At 32.4% G+C, this 23,224-nt stretch overlaps 1 protein-coding gene across 5 annotated transcripts in view; it reads right to left on the bottom strand.

Moving 5' to 3' along the window:
* Positions 1-16,527: 16,527 nt before the first annotated feature.
* The window catches only part of Hr3 (Hormone receptor 3), a 263,144-nt gene continuing 256,447 nt past the window's right edge, over positions 16,528-23,224 (bottom strand). For 4 of the 5 annotated variants that reach the window (XM_067774875.1, XM_067774876.1, XM_067774878.1 and 1 more), the window contains one exon: positions 16,528-22,047. In XM_067774875.1, coding sequence (XP_067630976.1) covers positions 21,927-22,047 — 121 coding nt within the window. In that variant the 3' untranslated portion in view covers positions 16,528-21,926. The remainder of the gene's footprint in view (positions 22,048-23,224) is intronic. The other variant, XM_067774879.1, reaches the window with a different exon arrangement.

Below are 23,224 nucleotides of genomic sequence, written 5' to 3'. Positions count from 1 at the left end.
TTATTTTTACTTTTACTCTCACTCTCTATCTTCCTCTTCTTCTCTTTACTTATCCGCCTTCCCTCCAACTTCCTTTTTTTATTTTTAATTTTTTTTTGTTGTACTACTAACTACTGTTAATTCGATAGGAATTAGCATTCTGTTAACTTTGTTGCACACAAAAAAAGTTAAGTGCAGTGTCAACAATTTTCGGAGTAATATCAAGACTAATTTTGGAGTCAACGCTGTTGCTCGTTGTATTGAATAATGGGATATGTAAGCAGGAAGCTGCAGTGGTGAGGCGATAGCGTTAACCGCTTTTCACACCGAACGTGCTGGGTTATAGTCCTGGCTGAAGCAACATCCCAATGAGGTGGCTCTTGGAGTTTTCGAGAGCAAAGTTCTCCGGAAGATTTATGGTTCGTGGTGCTGACGTCGAGTATCGAAGGAGGGATAGTGATGATCAGTATGAGCTTTGCGCAGATATTCAGCCCTATTCTTGAATCTATCGTATATTCGATTTTCATAAATTCTACGAAAGTACGTTTACTGAATCCATCGTAAGTTCGAAATTCGTAGAAAGCCTTCACTGAACACACTCGAACTGCCAAATCTTAAATTTTCTACGACGGGGACCAGCTTGCGGGAAAAAGTAAAATCATTAAAAATTCAAAATAAAAAGGTATATTAAACAAATAAAATGTAAGTATATTATTAAAAGTGATATATATACTAATTCAATTACAATCTATTGTTATAATAGGACAAAAATTGTGACAACTCGCAAATAATGTTCCCGCTTACTTGGCCTATTGCAGTAGCAACCTGAAATGGCGCAAGGCTTTACAAAGTGCCCAAAGGAGGAGGTTAACACATTTTGGGAAAACATTGCAAAGGAGCTAACTAGTCTTGCGCCACCAACAAAAGATGCAACTACCTGGAAAAAAGTAATGCTTTTGTAATACGTATGCATGTATGTATGTGATTTCATTGTTTCCTTTTGTTTTAGGTATATTTGGACTAGAAGTCGTATGTAAAATGCAAACTCTTGGAAAATAAAAGGGGCAGACAGAAATGACTGATAGCTGTCTAGCAGGGAAGTGTATCAATTGTGGACATAGCCGCGTTTGGAAAATTAGTAAGGCATCTTTCAAAACTTTGGAAAATGTGGACTGACACATCGGAGAGTCAAAATCTTTTCCAACTCCGTGCTGATAGCTACCTTCCGCAAACAACAAACGTAATACCGATGCTAAGCGTATTATAGGACTCCTTGAAGATGACCCTCCGAACGGTGTACTTCTTTCATTTATTACACCGAGCACGTAGGTAAACATAGCCTTGTTTAGGCGGAAAGTTTTTACAAAACTGAATTTTTTAAAAACTTTATAAGTTCATTCACGGATCCTTTCACTTGCATAGCCTCTTCTAATCTCAAGACTCTTCGTAATTTTTAAATCACGTCTTTCATGCTCATTTTCTTCTAACAAAACTGCAAATGATATGGAATCCATTTTAACCACTAAACTTTTTTTTTAAATTATATAATGCAATTTTAAACTAAAATTTAATTTGAAATTTTTTATTTACAATTTACAGCTGACTTCAAATAACCAAAACTTGACATTTTATGTTGGCAGCACTTTTTTCGGTTTCACATGAGTTGAGTGATAGCAAAGTCTTCGTATTCGTAGCGGAGTGTTGTATTCGTAAATTTCTTACGATGGATTCAAGAATAGGGCTGATTACGATTGTGCAGCGAATAAAAACGCAAAGGCTTCGCTGGCTAGGTCATTTTATGCGAATGGACGAAGATGCTCTGGACAAGCAAGTATTTCAGTCGACACCGTAGTTTCGAAGCAGAGGAAAGGGGAGACCTTTGAATTGGCAGAGACAGGTGGAGGAAGACTTGACCTCCCTTGGTGTTCGCAATTGGCGTCAGTTATCGCGAAATTGAGATAGCTGACATGACTTGTTACGAAACGGCCCAAGTCGGTTAAGCGCCGATTATTGATGAAGATGAACAATTACATAGATGGTGCTTACAGACAGATTTTATTATCTGGGTAAATATAAAAAGTGTTAAACTTGCCACCAAACTGTGTTTACCCTGCATATTCAACATATGTATGTATTTACAGCAAGTTTAAGGAAAAGAAGATAGAAAAAATAAAACCGTTTAAAAAACGTCAAAAGATAAATAATGTAATTCTCAAGAAGAAAATTTGAAAGTTATAAAAATGTATGAACATGAAATTTTAGAAAATAGGAGAAGAAAAAATTGTAAAATTAAGAAGAAAACCATCGAATATGCAATTTTAGAACAAGGAAAAAGAAAAATTAAAAAAATGTGAAAAATTAAAGAAAAGAATAAGAGTGCTACTATAATTAAAGAAAATAAAAAAATTACACTTTAAAGAATAGTCTGGAAAAGAAAAAAAATTACTAAACAGATAAAAAAGGGTTAAAAAAATATTTTTTTATCGTCCAGAATGAAGAAAAATAGCAAAATATTTAACAAAAAAGTATATAATTTCTAATTTAAAAATACAAAAATATCTGAAGAGATCTTTCGCAGGATCGAAATAGCTATAATGTTAGCAATTATGTTAAATCCTTTTCAGTTTTTCCATCATAATAAAAATAATGATTTAATGAAAAAATTATTGTGAAAGGCGTATAAAAGTAATTTGAGAAGATAAATATACGACTAAAATCCGATATAAAAAAAAACCAAATTAAAAGTTCGGATATTTTTAAACCTTGCCCATATTCTGTTATATGTTCTATGATCACGTATTGTAAAACGCTTTCACTGAAACGCTAAATATGAATCCGTCAAACAATTCGTAAATATGATAATGAATTACGGATCTAATGAATACTCGAAGCCCCTCTTTCATAAATTTTCTTAATCCGATTGACCGCTAAAAGCTAGTGAGATTTAAAAAATTAATTTCGGTCACAGATCGTATAACACGATTCGGGCGATGCATTTTTCGGGCGATGAATTTTCCCTGAGAAGCTTTTCATGGCATAAAAACCAAATCACTTTCGAGAGGCGATCCCAGCTGAGCAGAGCTCAAAGGGTATATCAATTTTGGTCGTATAACGGAACCCGTAACGTCATAAACTAATCGAGATAAATATAGACTTCTATATATCAAAGTGATCTGGGCGAAAAAAGAAATTCATTTAACCATGTCCGTCCGTCTGCCCGTAAACACGATAACTTGTGTAAATTTTGAGGTATCTTAATGAAATTTTATATGTAAGTTCCTGGGCACAATCTCAGGTCGATATTTAAAATGAACGAAATCAGACAAATGTGTCCGTTTTTAGAAGGATTCACAAAACATAAAATTTTGCTTGAAGATCCTCTTGAGATACACTTCAAAGTTAGAAGCGGTATGTACTGTCGGTCTTCAGTTAGTTTACGTTGGGTTCCTCCATTGTCATAAAACTTATAATAAATAATTCTTCTGGTCTGCTTGAAACTTTGCGAGATATCTTCTTGAAATGTTAACTCTTTTGCTCTTTTGCTTATCGGCTAATAATCTCGGCAACTAACGACGTTTCCAAGGTTTCTTTGAATACTGTAATATGAGATCCCTATGGCGCTATCTCAGGGAATTATATGGATGGGCATCCTATGCTAGTCTTTTGACAATAGCCGTGTTTTTTTTTACACGCGTGTACGTTTACGTTTAATAGTATATACTAATTTTATGCGCGGAAATTTCAGAAGAGTAGATAAAGTCTGACGCTTAGCAGTCCATATAAAGTTTAATCGTAAACGTGTATAGATGCAAAAACAAACGCAGCTAATGTTTTTGTTCCAACATAAACTTTTATAAAGAGAATAGTGCCCTATTAAAACCAATGAGAAGCTGTGTATGTCATCGGTAGAAATTATTTTCGAACAGAGGTATTTGATGATAGCTCTGGTTTCATTTTTGTCCACTTTGGCGTTCATGTGTTCATTCATAACCATTTCATTTTCAAAAGAATGTAGCTCCCGGAAATCAGAGTTTGAGCACTGCTAAAACAATAAAAACAGGGTCTGAACATACTTACACTCCAGCATGTCTGAGATATTTTTGTTTATACTTAAATATTTAGGGGTCACACGAGGCATTTGGCAAACTTGCAACAAATCTGGAAGATTTAAAACGTTGCTGTCTTAAGAAAATATGTTGCCCTCTACAAAGCTTAACATCTTATGCGAAGACTTAAACTATCACAGTTCTCTACTTGACACCAGCGGGAAAAATGTGAAAATATGGTGATTGAAGAAATGATGAACATTTCAAGTTACTTATTTTATAAGGCCCAATACTCCTTTGGAACCAAAGCATAAGTTTCAGGATTCTGCACACATGGCCTAAGAACACCTATGTATACCAGTTTAACCTTTAAATACAAATCAAGAGTAAACTAGATGAGCTGGAGCAAATGGTTGTTAAAAAAAATTTCTTTGAGATACCACCTTTTGGAAAAATGAAAAAAATTGGCTGCACAGCGTTATCGTCAATGCTTGAGTATGGCGCTGAGATGTTATCTACAATGCCTTAAACAGACAGAAAACTCCTATTATGTAGTAAAATTTGCCTAATATTTCATTAAGTTTCCTTGATTTTTTAATTTAATTACCGCATCATGACAGCACAAGCAGGTTAAGGGGCTTAGAAATAATGACTAATATTCACAAATCCATCAGTTTTATACTCGCCAAAGGACGGCCTGCATCCCTTACACATTCATAAACCTGCAAAAAGAGCAGTATTGTTCTATATCATCCGTTCCATATCCCCACTCTCCTCAATCACGCCAACCTGCTTTTTGGAACATATCGGACAAAATTCGATGTGAAAAAAATTGTTCTTGGCACCCTGTGAAATCAGCTTTATCGATTTTTTCCAGAATTTCTATTTTTTATGCTCGATTTTATCAATATATAGTACTTAAATATTTACATGTGTGCTTATGTTTTAATTATATAATATATTCGTTTAATAAAACATAAATCACATATTTCACAGGGTGAACAAACGTTTTGTTTTAGAGGTTCTCTTGAGTTATGTTTTCATTCCGGTGAAAACATTTTCAACTTTCTTTCTGTATACGTCGTGATGCGCTCCACCGATTTTGTTATCATTGTCACGAATGCTCTCACATATAAATTATTGAAATTTTGTTGTAGAACCACATTGGGGGCCTTGCTCCTTGTTTGTTGTGAATTAAAATTAAAAAAATTTAAACACGTACATATCTACTAAAAGAGTTAAACTATGGACTGGTACAGAAAGTTCTGCAAATTTATAATTCTCTATTATAAGTTTTTCAGTAATGACAAAGTAGGCTTTGAGTTATTTAGTCTAAATAGGAGTTTTATAAAATTTTTAAGAAAGTATTAGCTTCTAAAGTCAAGCCTTATACAACAAAGGAAATTAGTCTTCTGCCGTTCTTACGTCTCCCTAATGTTTATTCCATATTTTGAACAGACTTGTTCAAGAACATTGTGCTCGTGGTACCCAACACGATATTGGGCTCAGATGAAATCCAAACTTTTGAAAATAGGAAAACCAACAAGTTGTCAGAATTATTTGAGTATATCGTTAAACAGAAAATGTACTTCTCCGTAAGGCATCTAATCAATGAAAATCAGCACGAATTCATGTTCGGTGGGTCCACTCTGACTAACCTTTCAATTTTATCTGATTTCTGCGTATCCGCTTTCAACAGCCGTCTTCAAGTTGATGTTATATACATGGATTTCTCAAAAGCGTTTGATAAGGTTAGTCATTCAATATTGATTTCTAAGATAGCCTGTCTGGATTTTCACTCAATATTCTTATCTTGCTTGAGATCATACTTTAGCCAAAAGAGCTGTGTGGTAGCGATTGACAACACTTACTCAAATTCTTTTATGGCCACCTCTGGCGTGCCACAAGGTAGTATCCTGGCGCCATTGCTGTTCGTCATTTTCATAAACGAAATTTCGTCCTGCTTCGAGTACTCTAACTTTCCCCTATACGATGACGACTTAAAGATTTTCAATACCATATCAAATTCTTCTGATATGGAATTGATTTAGTCAGACTTGGACAATGTTGCAGTATGGTGTGGAACAAATAACCTACCGCTGAATGTCAACAAATGCTTTCATGTTACCTTCGCTAAGTCGCGTAGCCACATTCCCACCTCGTATTCCATTGATGGTGCTTGTCTCTCAACTCTGAGAGAGATTAAGGAATTAGGGGCAGTTTTCGATTCAAAATCCCCATTTATGACTCACATAATTAGTACTATTGCTAAATCATATTCAGTCTTGCTTTTCGTTCGGCGTTGTAGTTCAGATTTCACTGATCCTTATAGTCTTAAATTACTTTTCACGTCGCTCGTTCGTTCTCAGCTGGAATATGCTTGTTTCATTTGGCGACCGTATCATGAGCGCTATATTATGAGGCTCGAACGGTTGCAAATAACTTTTCTTCGCTTTGCGTTGCGGCCGTTGAAATTTTCTGAACCGACTCCCTCATATGAAGCTAGATTTGCACTCATAAACCTTCAGTCACTTCAATGCAGAAGAACCATCTTTTCTCTTACTTTTGTTTTTGACATTATTAGTGCATCCGCTTCCATGCCCCTAACAGGACTCTTCGTAGTAGATATATCTTTTATACGGATTTTTCGAGGACCCTTTTTGCCTCTAATGCACCTATGTTTAGGGCAATGACAGAATCTAATAATATCTCAAGTTTTTCAGTCATTGATTTCCCTTTAACAAAACCCATGTTCAAAACAATTGTAGCCGATATATTTTCATAGTGAGTTAAGTTTTTAGTATAGAGTCGGGCCTCGATTATCCGTGATCCGGTTAACCGGTAACCCCGATTAAGCGTGATGGCCAAAGATTAGACTATTGTTTTTTCTTTGCAGTGTTTTCAAGTTGTTTGCTTCGATTAACCGTGATTACCTCTATTATCCGTGATGGCAGCGAAAATTGTGTTTGTGTTAATAGCACGTCACTGTAGGTGAATATATACATATATATGTATAATAAACATGAAAACGGGGAATTCGCTTGTTTGACGATGAGCCAAAAGCATTTACAAGTTATTATTGTAGTTTAATTTTGAAATTTGATAAGTGCGGGTGGTTAGATCTAAATATATTTTGTATGGCACCGTTATCAGTGGTAAAAAGAAAAAGAAACTTTTTAAATATTGAAGATAAAGTAAAAATAATTAAAGAGCATTTGAAAAGTAATGTGAGTATTAAAATGATAGCTCAAAAATACGAAGTTGGGATGCAAACCGTTTATGACATTTTAAAAAGCAAAGACAAGCTTTTAAAGTTTTGTGCAGGGAGTGATTCGGTGGTTGGATTTCGTAACCGAAAAACTATAAAGACAGCTGAAGAACCAAAAGTAGATTTGGCACTTTACGAATGGTTCAGACAAGAGCGTTTTAAAGGCACTCGAATTACAGGACTGATGATAAGAGAAAAGGCTAAATATACCACACAAAAATATACCACTGAGTGTGAATACTCCAACGGGTGGTTGCAAAATTTTAAGAATAGACATGGAATAAAAAGACTTCATGTGGAAGAAGAAAAACCTTCAGCAGACTATGTAAGTGCCACAATGTTTGTAGAACAATTAAATGAATTTATGTCAACGGAAAATCTTACCAGTGAGCAAATTTATAATGCGGACGAGACGGGCCTTTTTTGGAAGTGTTTGCCCGAGAGCAGTTTGGTTTGTCATAATGAAAGATTCATAGATGGACATAAGGTGTCAAAGGAAAGACTAACCACTTCAGTTTGCGCTAATGCTCCTGGTACACACAAGTGCAAAGCTTTAGTTATTGGTAAAAGTGCCCGTCCAAGAGCCCTAAAAAATGTATACTACCTTCCCGTAATTTATAAGGCCAATTCAAAAGCATGGGTAACGCAAACAATATTTTTAGAATGGTTTACCAAAAACTTTGTGCCAGAGGTAAAAGAGCATCTTAAGAAAATCGGTCTTACGGATGATAGCAAAATCCTTCTGTTATTGGACAACTACCCGGTACATCCAGACGTTCACGATTTTAAGGCTAAAAACGTTATGGTAAAATATTTGCAACCGAATTGTACGTCCTTGATCCAACCGATGGATCAGGGTGTAATATGGAGTTTTAAATGCCATTATCGTAAAAATATAGTGCAAAAACTAGTCTGATCAAATAATATAGAAGATTTTAAGAAATTATTTAATATAAAGAAAGCTCTGTGGTCCATTGATAATGCTTGGGACGCTGTTACTTCTGAAGTTTTGAAGACCGCTTGGAATAATTTGTTATGCCCAGATAATGAAGGTGCTTAGGCATATTTTTATAATTTTATAAAATATTTTCATGCAAAAATTCATTGATTTTTGTTATAGGTATGGACATATCGAATACGCACGTGAATGTGGCACAAATGATCAATATTACGGATGACTTTACCATAGAGGATATAGAGAAATGGCTGAAATGTGATGAAAATGCGTCCCAATTTGCTGTTTTGTCAGATGAAGAAATTATAAGCATGGCAAACAGTAACTCAGATGAACCTAAGCGAGGCAATGGATTGGAAGACACTGATGAACACGATGTAATTGTTTCAGAAACCACTTTAGAAGAAGCGATAGAGGCATCAAGCACATTGCTGAATTTTCTGGATACATTACAAAGCAGGATAAAATTCAAGTTTATCGCATACAAGAAAAACTTATAAAAGAAAATTATAAATTGAAAAATATTAGACAAGCAACATTACACGACTTTTTTTAAGAAATTGTATTCTTTTTTTGCTTGAAGTCATTTTTTTGCCTCATGTTTTCAGTAGAAAATTTCATGTATACATACATTGTATTTAATATAAAAATTTACATAATTTTCTTGAGTTAATTTTTTTTAATGTAAATATGTATGTACACCAATGTTCACTTTTTAAATAATAAAAATATTAAAAAAACTATAATCAAAATTGTTATTCCATTAACCGTGAAAATCGATTATCCGTAACGCTTCTGGTCCCGACCATCACGGATAATCGAGGCCCGACTGTACTTGTTATCTATGTAGTCTGTACATTTATTGTTACTAGTCAGTTAATGTTTTAATCAATTTATAAGTTAACCAAATCATTATAAATCTACAAATGTTATCTAGTCTGTAAGCTTTGTAATACCATAGACTGAACTAAAATAAATAAAAACCGTTACAGAAGTAAAAATACAGTCGTCGGGTCTCTGCAGAAAAGTTCGGTTATGCGGACAACGAGTAGAATGATAAAAGTTCTTTACCTGTCATTGCTTAAATATATTTCCACACTTATCAAAAAAAAAAAAAAAAAAAAAATACAAAGAAAGTAATTTACGAGCATCTTTAAATTTGCTGAACTTTTTGTACCACAATAACACAAAAAATGTTTAGGAACAAATAAAAACATATTTTAAAGAAATGGAGAAAGAAAAAAATTTACTATTTGCAATTGTGAAATGGAAAAGCGTTGATTTTTTTATTCTTGTAAAATTTATGAAATGAGACACGTTTTATGTGTTGTATACAAATAGTATGTAACAAGTTTCTTGTTGTGGCTAAAAAAGTATAAAACTCAGGTTTATGTTCTATTTTCTATTTTATTAAATTTATTTTTTGATATTTTTTTGTAAATAATTTTTTTTTTTTGATAATAAAAAGTCAAAATATGTATTGAATTAAATGTGTTTTTTATTAATATTTTTTTTTCATTATTTCATTAACTACTTTTTACCGTAATATGTAAGTATGTATATTAATTATTTTTGACATGTGTACCGTAGTTCCTCTACTTAAACAACATACTCTTGCTTTATTGTATATTAAAACTTTCATTAGATTATATAGTAAATGTATATGTGTGTGTATATAAATATGAACTAATTTTAATTAATAATAATGTTTTGATAATAGATGTTACACAATTATAATAACTGTAATAATAATAATATAATTAATTATAATAATAATGATAATTATAATTATATAAAAAAAAAATAACCATTTCACTAGTTGCAATAAAAACTTACAATATAACATTAACATTATTATAATTTATGTATGTATGTATAACGCTGGAGTTTTTTTTTTGTTTCGTATTATACATATGTAAATATTGATTTATTTAATTTTAATTGCCTTTTTTATAATTAAATATTTTCTATTACTAAATATTAATTTTTGTTTTTTTCAATTTCCACATTAGTCCTTGTATATATATATTTTTTTAGGGATGTATGTATTGTATATGCGTGTATGAATGTCTATGTGTGTTGCTTGCATGTGTATTCATATTGCATTTATTATTTTTATACATATATATAACTTTATACTGTATATATATATAGCATATCATTGTTTTTCAAGTAATTTAAGGCAAAAATATTGAAAGAAATTTTATTTTGTTTTTGTTCTAAATTTTTTTTATGCTACTGCGTTTTTCGGGTCAGCTATACATTTTTTTTTATCATTTTTAGTATTATTTATTTTTTTTTAATTAAAATTTAGACTTAAAATTTTTTATACGTTTCTCGGAATCGGCTCAAAAATCAATTCGCAATAAAAAAATCGTGTTAATCGTTACAATAATTAGAGTAATATTAATAATAGTTGTGATAAAAAATTAAAAAAAAAACGCATGTATAATTTTTATTTTTTATATTTTTAAGACACACTAATTATCACCGTCCTCCAAGTGTTGTTTTTATTTTACTTTCAATTTTAAACAATTTTTTAATTTAATTATTTATACACCTATTGATAATAAACTAATTGCTTGTGGTTGTTGTTTTGATGTTGGTGTGTTTTTATAGGCGAGGTTAGGACATGCAATTCGCTTAAATCGGTTTTGCTCAAATGTATGCGGAAAAACTTTTTTTTTTAATTTTGCAAAAATTTTTAAAGCTCATTGAAAAGCTATTTTTTCCCAGCACGCGTTTGGCCACCACTGACTTAAGTATCTGCTTGTCTGTTTGCATGCATCCATGTACGATAGTTGAGCTTAATGCTTGAATTGTGTGCGAGTTGAATTTTTTTTTTATTGAAATGATCGTGAGATATGAAGCTTAAATATAAAGTTCAGACTTTAATTTTATATTTGTGTGAAAATGTCTATGCAAAACAAAAGCAAAAATTTGCAAAATTATTAAAACTTGTTTATATATGTATGCATGAACGTTTCAAATAGTAAATCAGTCATATGCCTATTAATTTTAAATGCGCTGCTTGTCCGTTTTTTGTATTACTTATTTGTTTTTATTAAAAAAAGGTCAACTTAAAGAGTGCAACAATTGCTTTATTGCGTTAATATGGTAAAAATTTATAAAAAATTGTAATAATTAAAAATTTAAGAGCTTTAGAGAAACTTAAAAACAATGTAGTAGCTTAAAGACGAAGTAACTAAAATATGTGAAAGCTACTCAATTAAAACCCGTAACACAATGTACTCACTCAGTCTATGTGAGGTCATAACGAACCGGCCATTGCAACCTAACCAAACCTAGACGCTTAGAACTTGGCTGTGAACTTATTGAAACTTCAGTTATTACTCTGTGAAAGTAGATTGAACCGATTGCGAATTCAAAATTCCAAAATTGATTGAAAAGCTTTCCAGTAAAACTTAGGATCATTTGAAAGCATTTGGAATTTACATGCTTTAAAGCTTACAAATATATTTAAAATTAAGAGTTTTTAGGCAACGAATAAAGTGGTAAAAAAATATATGTCACCCGGTCTATGAAAAGGTGGCTTATGACTCAAAAAGCAATTGCGATAAACAGCTGTTAAAGATAAACAATGCATTTCTTCAGTTTCTTAGTAGTTTTTCTTTTGCATTATAAACAGTCATGCCCAAAAGGCAAAGCACAAACCAGTTTCTGCCCGATATTTTGGCTCCATTGCCATCGAAAAAAAATGCTATCAAAAAAACCTGAGGATGCTTCACCAGCCACCAAAGTGGCATCGAAGGAACCAAAGGCTTCATAGTCTTTCATTTGTGCTCTTCTTTCTCTACATTTTTAGTACACTTCTAAGCAAGTTAAGACTTTCTAGTTTTCACCGCGTGAAGGAGCGTCTCAAAAACTATCGAAACCAGAAAAAAAGTGGAACAATTTTTTTTGAGTCATAAGCCACCTTTTCATAGACCGGGTCACATATATATGAAAATAACATACACTAAGTACTTTCCGCAATCTATGGTTTTAACAGTGTGGCTGAGGAATGGCTTTCCCATAACAAATTTTCTTGTTCAACATAGCAACGCGCTTTTCTCTGCTATGCGGTTTGTTGCTGTTTTGCACCTTCTTCAGGTAGTCTATCAGCAAATATATTTCAACCAATGTTGTGCTAAATTCTATTTATTTTCATGTAATATTTTTAAGTGCTAATTCTGGAAAGATTTTGAGCTATTTCTTACTTGCTTATTATTATACTAAAATTTATTGGGCTACAAAACTGCATACTCAAAAATTTTCTAGAAATTCTGAAAAAAAATTTTAAAATATTGATGGACATTTTTGAAATTTTGATTAACTCTCCTTACCTTTGAATAACCTTTAACTTTTTTTTAAATGTGGTTTCTGTTAGGGAATTTGCGATATTTTAAATGAAAATCTATGAGGCTGTGAGCCACTGCATTTGAGTTTTTTTCAGCATAAGCCAAGTGTGTACTTATTTTTGTGAGTAACCGTATCTACATCAGAGATTCACAACTCTAACAGAGCCTCAAATGCAAACGTAAAATTTGTTTTGCAGAAGTATTGGTTTACATGGAGAATAGCGAAAAAAGGTTTCAGCATATAATATACATAGATATTTACTGCTTCAAGTACCAGCGAAAACTGCCGCTGCGCTCAGACGACTTGTAGTTGAATAACGAAAACTTTTCCGTTGCTATGCGAAGCTCTCAAAAGTATCTCTGCTCTACATGGTCTTATATTAACTCGATGCATTTGGTCCTGCCCTTTTTCAACTTCTTAAACCTCGACACTTCTTATTTGAACAGAATCATTTACCGCACAATTATTTTTTTATGATTGAAAACCGGCGATAGCAGATGCTCTGAAGCCCGGAGAATATGACAACCAGATGAGGTTTCATTTCATCACATAATTCATAAATTTATTGACTGCACACATAAGCGACTTTTCATTTTCTAGATTAAACAGCACTTCTCCTTTCGTCAAATGCGACCATTCAAAACATTATAGAATAACATTTAGAAGTTCGTAATAAAATTCATTGCGCATCTTTTACGCTCTGCAAGATAATCAATGTCAATTTTACTCCCTTGTTGGGCGACAGATACACCTATATCTTTTTGGGTGCACGTATACCCGGAGATATCTACTTCCTTTGTATATAATAGTATGCTGTAACGCTGCTATATTTTTCATGTGCGAATATTCATGTGAAATATGATGAACCCTCTCAGATGAGATGTTGGTAGTCTTAGCTATTTTATGAAATGTCATTTTCCCTACGCCTATATGATTCATTGGATTTTTGCGATGTTTTATTGCATGGCGACTTAACTATTTTGGGCGACCTGCACGGTCAGCGCCATTTGTGCTGCGACGACCAAAACGGAACTGAGTAGCGCAGTTATTAACAATGAAAATGTGTGGTTTAAAGTCTCCATAGCATTTCTCAAGCTTTTACTTGGTTTGCGCTAAGGGTTTTTTATGCAAAAAATAAGTCACTAAGTTAGCACAAAAACTGCACTTGCTTCCAGCGCTGTTAAACTTCAAGAGGTCGCTCGTGTCAAATACAAACTACCTAAGTATACACAATTTCTTCGCGATTTACCTCCGAGAAAGCCCCACTTAAAAAAACGTTTTCCAAAACTTAAACCCACGATAAGCTAGGCGAGTCACGCTACCACCACATCACGCGGGCCGCTGTATATTTATTTCTAGACAAATTCAAAAAAATTAAAAAATATTAAACAGCCCTTTTATCAAATGTACAAGACTCTTTGAAGAAGCGGTAAAATAGCAACGAAACGCGTCGTGGCAACGCCAGTTCAGCTAATTAGCATAAAAAAGATTCCTCGATAATTTTGTACTTTTATCTACAAAATCGTAGTGACGTATTAGATTGAAAAAATTTCGGTTTTCGCAGTAAATACATACATATATTTACTTTGGCATTAATTAAGTTTCAAATCTCCTCTTTTCTTAAACTTGTTTCAGTATTAAAAAAAAACAAGTTTTGCCTAACACACAATTACTAAACTCTAACTTTAACAAATATATGTATGTATAGCTTGTCAACAATACTCAAACAGGCCATTTTTGTTTTCAGTTTGAAGTATAAAAATCACTCAGCAAAGCTCTAACGAGGCTGAACACAAATGTGGTGGAAAATATCTCCTTAGTATTTATGCAAATATACAAGAAAAGAAAGAAAGCTTAAAGCTAAAAAACATATTAAGAAACTAAAAGATAGTAAACTATTAAACAAAAATAAAAGAAAGAAATTTACTAAAACAATAAAAAATATATTTTTTCACTAATACATGCATACATATTTAAGTATTGGTTGAACACTATTAGCTGGTGTAAAATATCTCAGCTTTTTTTAAATTTTATTTTGTTAATTGTGATATTATAAGGTTAGTAGTATAATGCCGACTTATAAAATTCCAATAAACATAATCCCAAACAATCCAGACACGTTAAAATATGGAACAAACATAAAATCGAAAATGCACAATCCGCACACAAATCATAACAAATAATAAATTTTTTTTTTACTATTTCCCATTTTCCGCCCACTATTATCACTAAAAATATTTCTGAATTGTACCTTGAGGGATTTTAGAGAGTTTTCCATACACTGAAAGTCGGCATTATTTTTAGTAGATGAAATTAAAAACAAAGACTTCGTCCTATCCATTGAAAAAGGCCTGCACTTACTTATGAACACAATTGGATAATGCCAGTTATTTAGCTTTGCATGAATGACTTTCATATACACTTTCAACATTTATAATTAATGGGTACCCCTGATTTGATTATTTCTTGCAGGTATGTTCAACAAAAAGCATTTTTTTAAACGTCAACACAAGAAAATTTCCTTCATTACTATGATAAATTGAGGAAAAAGACCTACCGCAAAAACTACTCCCATTTTCCTTGTTCTAAGGAACAGTTTCTAAGAGCTTTGGAAAATTATCCGCAGATTTAACAAAGCAAGCTATTGCCAGCACAAAAAGAGTTTACTGGCGCTGTGTTGCGAATAGTGTGTCAACGCAATAGCTCATCACTGCACAGAGTTGAACAGCCTTAGCTTGTACTTCATATAGTAAACATCTCATATGTAAATTTAATGCTCAAAATTAATAATAAAAAGGTTGAGCAAAACCCAAAATTTTTCTCTAATCTATTTATTCACAAGAGCATACTTTCGCACTTTTATTTACGGGACATGGAGTCATTCGCATGTTTGGATTATTAGTTCCTGTGGGAAAGCTTTCTGCTAACCAAGATTTGACAAGACATTGGCGAAGGCTACCGAAAGATTCCTACATTTCTAACCACCTCTACAAATTTTAACTTCCGAAAATACCCCATCGAATTAATTACTTTCGTGATACAGAACTACTATCTTCCTCGACACTTTTCGTCTTATCGCTTTAGCAACTTTTTTTGCTATCGAAATAGTTTCCAAATACTGTGCCGCTTTGGTATCTTAATTTCGTTTCGCTTTAGGGGAATACTTCTTCCCGAAAGCTGATAAGAATTCGTAACAAGGGCGATATCTCCGGCGAGTATCTCTTCTGAAATGTCATATGGAATAAATGACTTGGGCAATAGAAAATTCTGGTAGGGATCATTCCCTCATTGTACACTATTTAAAAAAAATTGCGTTTCTATTCGAAGCTCTGCCATCATTGTGCACCTCTGATCTAAAAACAACTTTAAATAGCCGTTTCATTTTTTTTTAAACTCTCTTGTACTTGTACATTATCTTAAGGCATAACGACTCCTTTGATCACTGTCACGGGGTGTTTTCTAGCTTAATGAGCACACGCATCGAAATTTCATGTACTATTATTCACAGCTGTGGTCAAATAGGTTACTACTAACACCAGATCGCAAGATCTTAATGAAGCCAAGCAATCAGTCGAACTCTTTTTCACTTTTTTAAAAGACGTATTTCAATATAGGTAAAAAAAATCGAGGATGTTAAATAATGATTATTAATGGTAATGATTACCCGTCCAATTGGTTATTTTCTTTAAAAACCATATAATGATTCTTTGCCATTATTTTCTATTTTTAATGATTCATTTTCAATTGATTAAAAAATAATCAAAAAAAAAAATATGATTTTTTACGATTATTGAAAAAATCAAAAATAATCAAAACAATTTTTGATTACTTTTGATATTTTTTATTTTTTCAATTATTTTTGATCTCTTTTAATTTTTTTTGATTATTTTCCCGTTTTGTTGAAAAAAAAATTTTTGTTCACAGCCGAAAAATATAATCACAAAAAAGATCAAAAAAAAAAAAAAGTAAAACAAAAAATAATCAAAAGTAATCAAAAAAATATTTTTTTGATTATATTTGATTTTTTTTCAATAATCGGAAAAGATCATGTTTTTTCTAATGGTAATCAGTTAGTAATTGCTTTTTTCGGAAAACAATTGAAATAATCATTGGCCATTAAAATAGGCATCTAATTAATTGATTACTAATGCTAATTCAAATTAAACAGGTCTGTTAGGAACTAAAACCTACTTGCGATTCACTTCGAATGTATGAAAAATGCACAAAAATTAATTAAATTATGAAGTAAGTCCCTAAAAGCAGTCAAATACCAAACTATCAAATGAAAAAAAAAAAAAAAAAATACAAATAGTGAAACAATACAAAAGAAGGGCCTATAGTTTGGATTCAAGAATGAAGTAAAGTGAGGAACTACGAAAAAAAGGAAATAAAAAAAGAAATAAGTGTCAGAAATTTGTATACATAATTGCATGGCGAATCCATACAAGGTGATAGCAAAGCGAGTTCAATTCGCCGTGCAGAAGAATGTCAATTCAAAAGAAAATTAGCATTGATTTCGATTAACTGACTTATTGTTGTACCAAGGCGGGTGTATGAAAAATATCAAGAAGAAGCAATCAGCTGATGGGATACCCCCACCTGGCATTGAATTCGAATTAACTTAATTGTTTTGAAGGATAGGAAATTCCAAATAAATCCATAACAAGTCAAGACAAAATATTTGAATTCTCATAAAAAGTACTTTCTTTGCTTTGTCATTTAATAAATTTTAAATTAGTACTTTTAGCGATTTTTTTATGCCAATAAGAATAAAGCTGTCCCCATTCATACGCAAATTTTCATAGTGGACATAAAAATAAAAAATATTCATACGAACTTTCCGTACGAATAGCCGCTTTCTAACAATATCAAATTTCGTTGGAGATATTCGAAGCTTAGTAGGAAGAATCACACGAAAATTTGAATAAGAAGATCGACCTTAATTTCCTTGGGGGTAAAACGCGCAAAGTATTTGTTTTTTATTTAAAAATTAAATGTAAGAAAATTTAAATTATATACTTTTTGGTATACAAAAAACAAAATTTTGGCATACCTAATTAAACTTGCTTCTATATAAAATCTACAAATGCGCCTAAAATTATATTAAGCAATTAAAAAAACTGGATACTCAAGCAACTAAATCTCACTCAATTCGCACTCACAGTGGGCCTATAGCAATAAATATTACAAAAAGTCTTTTCGTATGATTTTTACGATTTTTGCGTCAACTATATGCAAGAATTTATTCTTAAAGAAGGTTTAAGCTCAATTTTTCTAAAATACAAATTTCGTAATCTAAACATTTTTTTTTTTTTGTAATTTTTAGATCTTTGTTTTTATATATGTATATTGAAATGATTTAAAAAGATTTTTAGTACAAAAATGTACTTAAGTCATTTTGAAAGATATAAAAGTTAATTATCAATTTAAATTAAAAAAAAATGTTACTATTATTGTTTTCTTCGTAATTAAAAAATGTGGTTATTCGAAATTTATCGAAATAATAAACATAGGCTCGTAAATTTGACTTTTTTTTTGTAATTAAAAAATCTTTAAATAAATAATTTTCATGCCGGCTTGAGGTTCAATTTTGTAAATAAAAAATTCAAAAATGATTGAGTTTTGAGTTTTTCAATATATTTCGGTTACCTATGTAACCGTCTTCAGGATTGACTATAACAATATAAAGAAACATAAACAAAATAAAATAACAATTGCCATCAAAACAAACATTCATAAAAACATTGTTTACATACATTATTTTACGCGTCTTCACTGCTCAACGCTGACTTTTGTACTCTCCGTCTGTTTGTTATCAATTGTCTGTATGAGCTCGCGCTATTATCGATGTCCGTCTTGTAGTTCATTCTTATGCTGGTTGGTGTGTTAATTATATGCAGCATTTCCAGTGTAAATATTTTGTTATAATTGGAATAATTTCTTCTTTTTCTTATAATTTCTTTTGATTAAGGTTTTGATAACATTGTCAGCAAAGTCATTACTTTTTAATATTAATTTAATTTCTTCTTTTAAAATCTCAACTAGCGCAACATAAATCCGACTTTAAATATTGCCATGAAACTATTAACCAAAAAACAGCATTAATGACACACTGTGCAACGAAGAACCATTTTCCAGACTTTGAGAAAACGACGGTACTCCAACAAGAACCAATTATAAAGTGACAGTTACCCACCGACGTGTGCCGACGAGTCAATGTGTGCGTCGGTGTACATGTACATAACATATTTGTGTGTGTATTGTTTACAGCAAAGCATTGTTGCCATTGACCAGTTTGCATGTATGCTTATGCAAACATCAACTTTTGGAATTACAATTTTTCATGGTGCAATTGGCAGAAACAAATACTGAATAAGAATTTCTAGTTCATTTATTCGTTCCAATTTTATATAATAATTTTAGGATATTACAACAAAATTTTAAACAATCATTAGGCCTTTTTGTATAACCCTGCAAAAATCGTTGGACCATGTGGTCCACTAGAGTACTTACCATTCTACTCCACTGTAATGCAGCGATGGACCAACTCATGTTTCTACACGAACATGTTGTAAGCCGATCATTGCTCGTTTTTAACGATTGTAATCACTACACGATGTTTATTGAACTGTGGGTACTCCATGGATTACTCTGATGTAATGCAGAGCTGGAGTATATGGTCCAGTCCTAGGACATCGCAATGTTAATTGGACCATATTTTTTGTATGAAATGTGGTTAATTTTGGAGCACTCGCTTGGTCCATAGCGAGTACTCCATACATGCATGCATGGAGTACTCGCGATTTTTGCAGGGCTCATAAGTTAGGTCGTGTCAGCTGACACGTTTTTCCTACGTACGTTCGTGGGTAATTGCCGGTTAACAAAATATTTACACTGGAATTGCTGCATATAATTAACACACCGACCAGCATAATGACTGTGACACTGGCGCCATCTGATATTGAAAAGTAACCAACTCCCCAATTTTCCTTGCAAAAATCGCGAGTACTCCATGCATGCATGTATGGGGTACTCGCTATGGACCAACCGAGTACTCCAAAATTAACCACAATTCGTACAAAAGTATACTCCAATTAACATTGCGATGTCCTAGGACTGGACCATATACTCCAGCTCCGCATTACATCAGAGTAATCCATGGAGTACCCACAGTCCAATAAACATCGTGTAGTGATTACAATCGTTAAAAACGAGCAATGATCGGCTTACAATGTGTTCGTGTAGAAACATAAGTTGGTTAATTGCTGGTTTACAGTGGAGTATAATGGTAAGTACTCCAGTGGACCACATGATCCAATGAGTTTTGCAGGGTTGTTTCAAGCAAATCATATGAAGAAGAATTTGACATTTGCTTTGGCTAAGGGTGTTGGAACACTTTGCAAGTGAAATTCTTTTTCCCACTGGTTGGTAAATTTTCTAACATTTTTCACAATTAAAAACTGCAATATAACAATCGAATACGACACAAAATATGTTAGCAAGTATTTTTGTTGTATTGCGAGAATGTTTACAACAGCGCTTCGCGAAATTTTGTATGTGAATGGGCAAAGCGTAATAAACTTCAATTGCCAAGTTTGAAGTTCCTTCATATTTACAAACGCAACATCTTGGTTGATTGTGGCGATGTTATTGGAATGCATAAGCTTGTGTTAAATGCATCTATATGAAAAATGTCAAAATTGGACCTCAAGCCGGCAAGAAAATTATTTATTTAAAGAGGAAAGGTCGCTTAAAACTTATAATAAAAAATCTTTTATTAAAAATTTATTGGAATAGTAAAAATAAATTTTGCACAGAAATGAACTTAAACCCTCCTCAAAGGACCACTCATATGTTGCACGTCTTACAAACACGGATTTTTTGGGGGCATTTAAATGTTCTCATACAATATGTATTTTCATTTTTTTTCTCTAATTTCGTGTGTGTGTTTGTGTATGTGAGCTTATGCATGTACTTTGTATGTGTTTGTGTGTTTGCAAAGTCTTTTCAATAATATTTGCAGGATTTCCAGTTTTAATTTGTAATTTGAGACTTTTCTTCTCCTTTTTTGTTTTTAGAAAAAAATTTGTGCTGGTTCGAGTTGAACAGATTTGATTTTCTTTGACCGTTCGTCGATTGCGCCGGGATTACTGAATATTTATAAATGTTTTTCTTTTTTGTTTTGTTTAAAGGATGAGTTAGCATGATTTGATTGGCAACGTTTTTGAAAGTTGAATGTAGTTTCCTTACTTAGGTTTTTGCTTTTTTGTTCGGGTTTTTGTTTGTTGGTTGTTTTTTTTTTTTTTAATGTATGACTTAAAGTGTTATTTTATGTAGGCGTATGCGCATGAATTTTATTTGTTGTTGTTGACTTACATATTAACTTGTTTGTTTCTTTCTTTTTCTGTTTTGCCTTATTGCTAAGGCCTAAATGCTGTTTTAAACTTCCTGTTTTTTGTTTTTTTGCGCTTTTCGTTTATAAAGTATGAATTTCGTATTATTTACTGTTTATTTAGATTTTGTTGTTATTGTTATACCAATTTCGTATAACGTATAGTGTTTTTAACTTGGTCTGCTTTTTTTGTTTTTTATTTTTTAACATTATTTTTGTTTTTGTTCATATGTTTAGTAGCTTTTTGTCTGTCGGTGTGAAATGTGTTTTTTTTTTTGTGTTTGCCTTTTTTGGTGATTTGTGTGCATGCAATGTGTATGTGTTTTTTCTGTTTTCTATAAATATTTTCCTTTTCTGTTTCTATTTAAATTCTGTATAAATATTCTTAAACATAATTTGCTGCTTAAATTGTTGTTTTCTGTTTTTCGCTTTTAAGTGAATTGAAATTATTTTTATAAATTTTATTGTATTTGTTCTATTTCTATTACTTGATTTGCTATTTGTTTGTTGCTTACTTAGTATTCATAATATTTATATTTTTCTGTTTAACAATGTAAATATGAGCGAAACAATTTTAATATTTGCATATTTTTTTGCTTTTGATACCAAAACAAAAAAATGTTTATTGCATGATTTGACTGTTATTCTTTAGGAGCTTTTCTGCATTTCGAAAATAAATAAAAAAAAATCGCATGTTTTTATGGTTGTTTGTGTTTGCACGTATGATTGTTCTCTTGTTTTTATGTAACACCTTTTGCAAACGCTTTTTAACAAAATAAATGACAAGCCGTTGCAGCAGCAGCAAACCAGTTTTTATATTACTTGCCGTTGTCGTCGTACACGCCGTCGCTTAACCTACGTTAACGCATCTAACTTGTCTGGCGCATCGATCGCGATTGTAGTTTCCACAAAATTTTCTTGATGTTATGTTAGATCCTGGGGTGAGTCTATTGAGAATAGTTCTTTGTATAGCGCCGGAAAGACGACATTTGGATGTTGTTGCTTAAATTTGCTCAGTGCTTCCATATGCAATATGGAGATATCGCTGTGACAAATAAGGAAAAAAACAACTGACGTTAGGATTTTGTTAAGATGTTAATTTTTTAATGTTTATGATTTTGTTACCACTTTTCGCTGCCCTCATCTATTTTAACGCCTTACGTCTAAGTCTACGTTTACGTCTAGGTCTAATTTAACGTTTACGTTGAGCCTGCGTCCATATATACTTCTACGTCTAAGTCTATGCCATCCATTTCAACGCCACGCCTTAAGTTTGTGTCTACGTTTACCTCCCCGCCTACCTCTACGCCTCGGTCAACGTCTAAGTTTGTGTCTACGTCTTCGTCCATGATAAATTCTGCGTCTAAGTCTACGTCCATGCCTAAGTAAAAGTTTATGTCATCTATTTCACGCCGCGTCTAAGTTTATGTCTACGTTTACGTCCCCGCCTACGTCTACGTCTACGTTTATGTCTATTTTTACGTCCACGTCTATGTCTGCGTCCATGTCTAACTCTACGTTTACGTCCATCTCTACGTCTACGTCTATGCGTCTATGCGTGCATCTAAATCTACGTAGCTATTTAAGTTTACGCCTATATTTGCAACTACATCCACGAATACGTTTACGCCTGTAAATATGACCATGGCCACGTTTGTGCCTACTCCACTCCGAATGCATCCATGTTAACATTTACATCTTACCTAAGTATGTTCACGTCTATGTCCACTGCTATCTTAACGTCTTATTTATTTAGTTTTTATACTCAGTTGAGCAGAGCTCACAGAGTATATTAAATTTGATTGGACAACGGTTGGTTGTACAGGTATAAAGGAATCGAGATAGATATAGACTTCCATATATCAAAATCATCAGTATCGAAAAAAAATTCGATTGACCCATGTCCGCCCGTCCGTCCGTCCGTCCGTTAACACGATAACTTGAGTAAATTTTGAGGTATCTTGATGAAATTTTGTATGTAGGTTCCTGGGCACTCATCTCATATCTCTATTTAAAATGAACGATATCGGACTATAACCACGCCCACTTTTTCTATATCGTAAATTTCGAAAAATCGAAAAAGTGCGATAATTCATTATCAAATACGGATAAAGCGATGAAACTTGGTAGGTGAGTTGAACTAATGACGCAGAATAGAAAACTTTTAAAATGTTGGACAATGGGCGTGGCACCGCCCACTTTTAAAAGAAGGTAATTTAGAA

The sequence above is a fragment of the Eurosta solidaginis genome, chromosome 3 (assembly GCF_040869045.1).
Source record: "Eurosta solidaginis isolate ZX-2024a chromosome 3, ASM4086904v1, whole genome shotgun sequence".
Lineage (NCBI taxonomy): Eukaryota > Metazoa > Arthropoda > Insecta > Diptera > Tephritidae > Eurosta > Eurosta solidaginis.
Note: the sequence above shows the minus strand (reverse complement) of the source record. Positions and strands in the feature narration are given on the sequence as shown.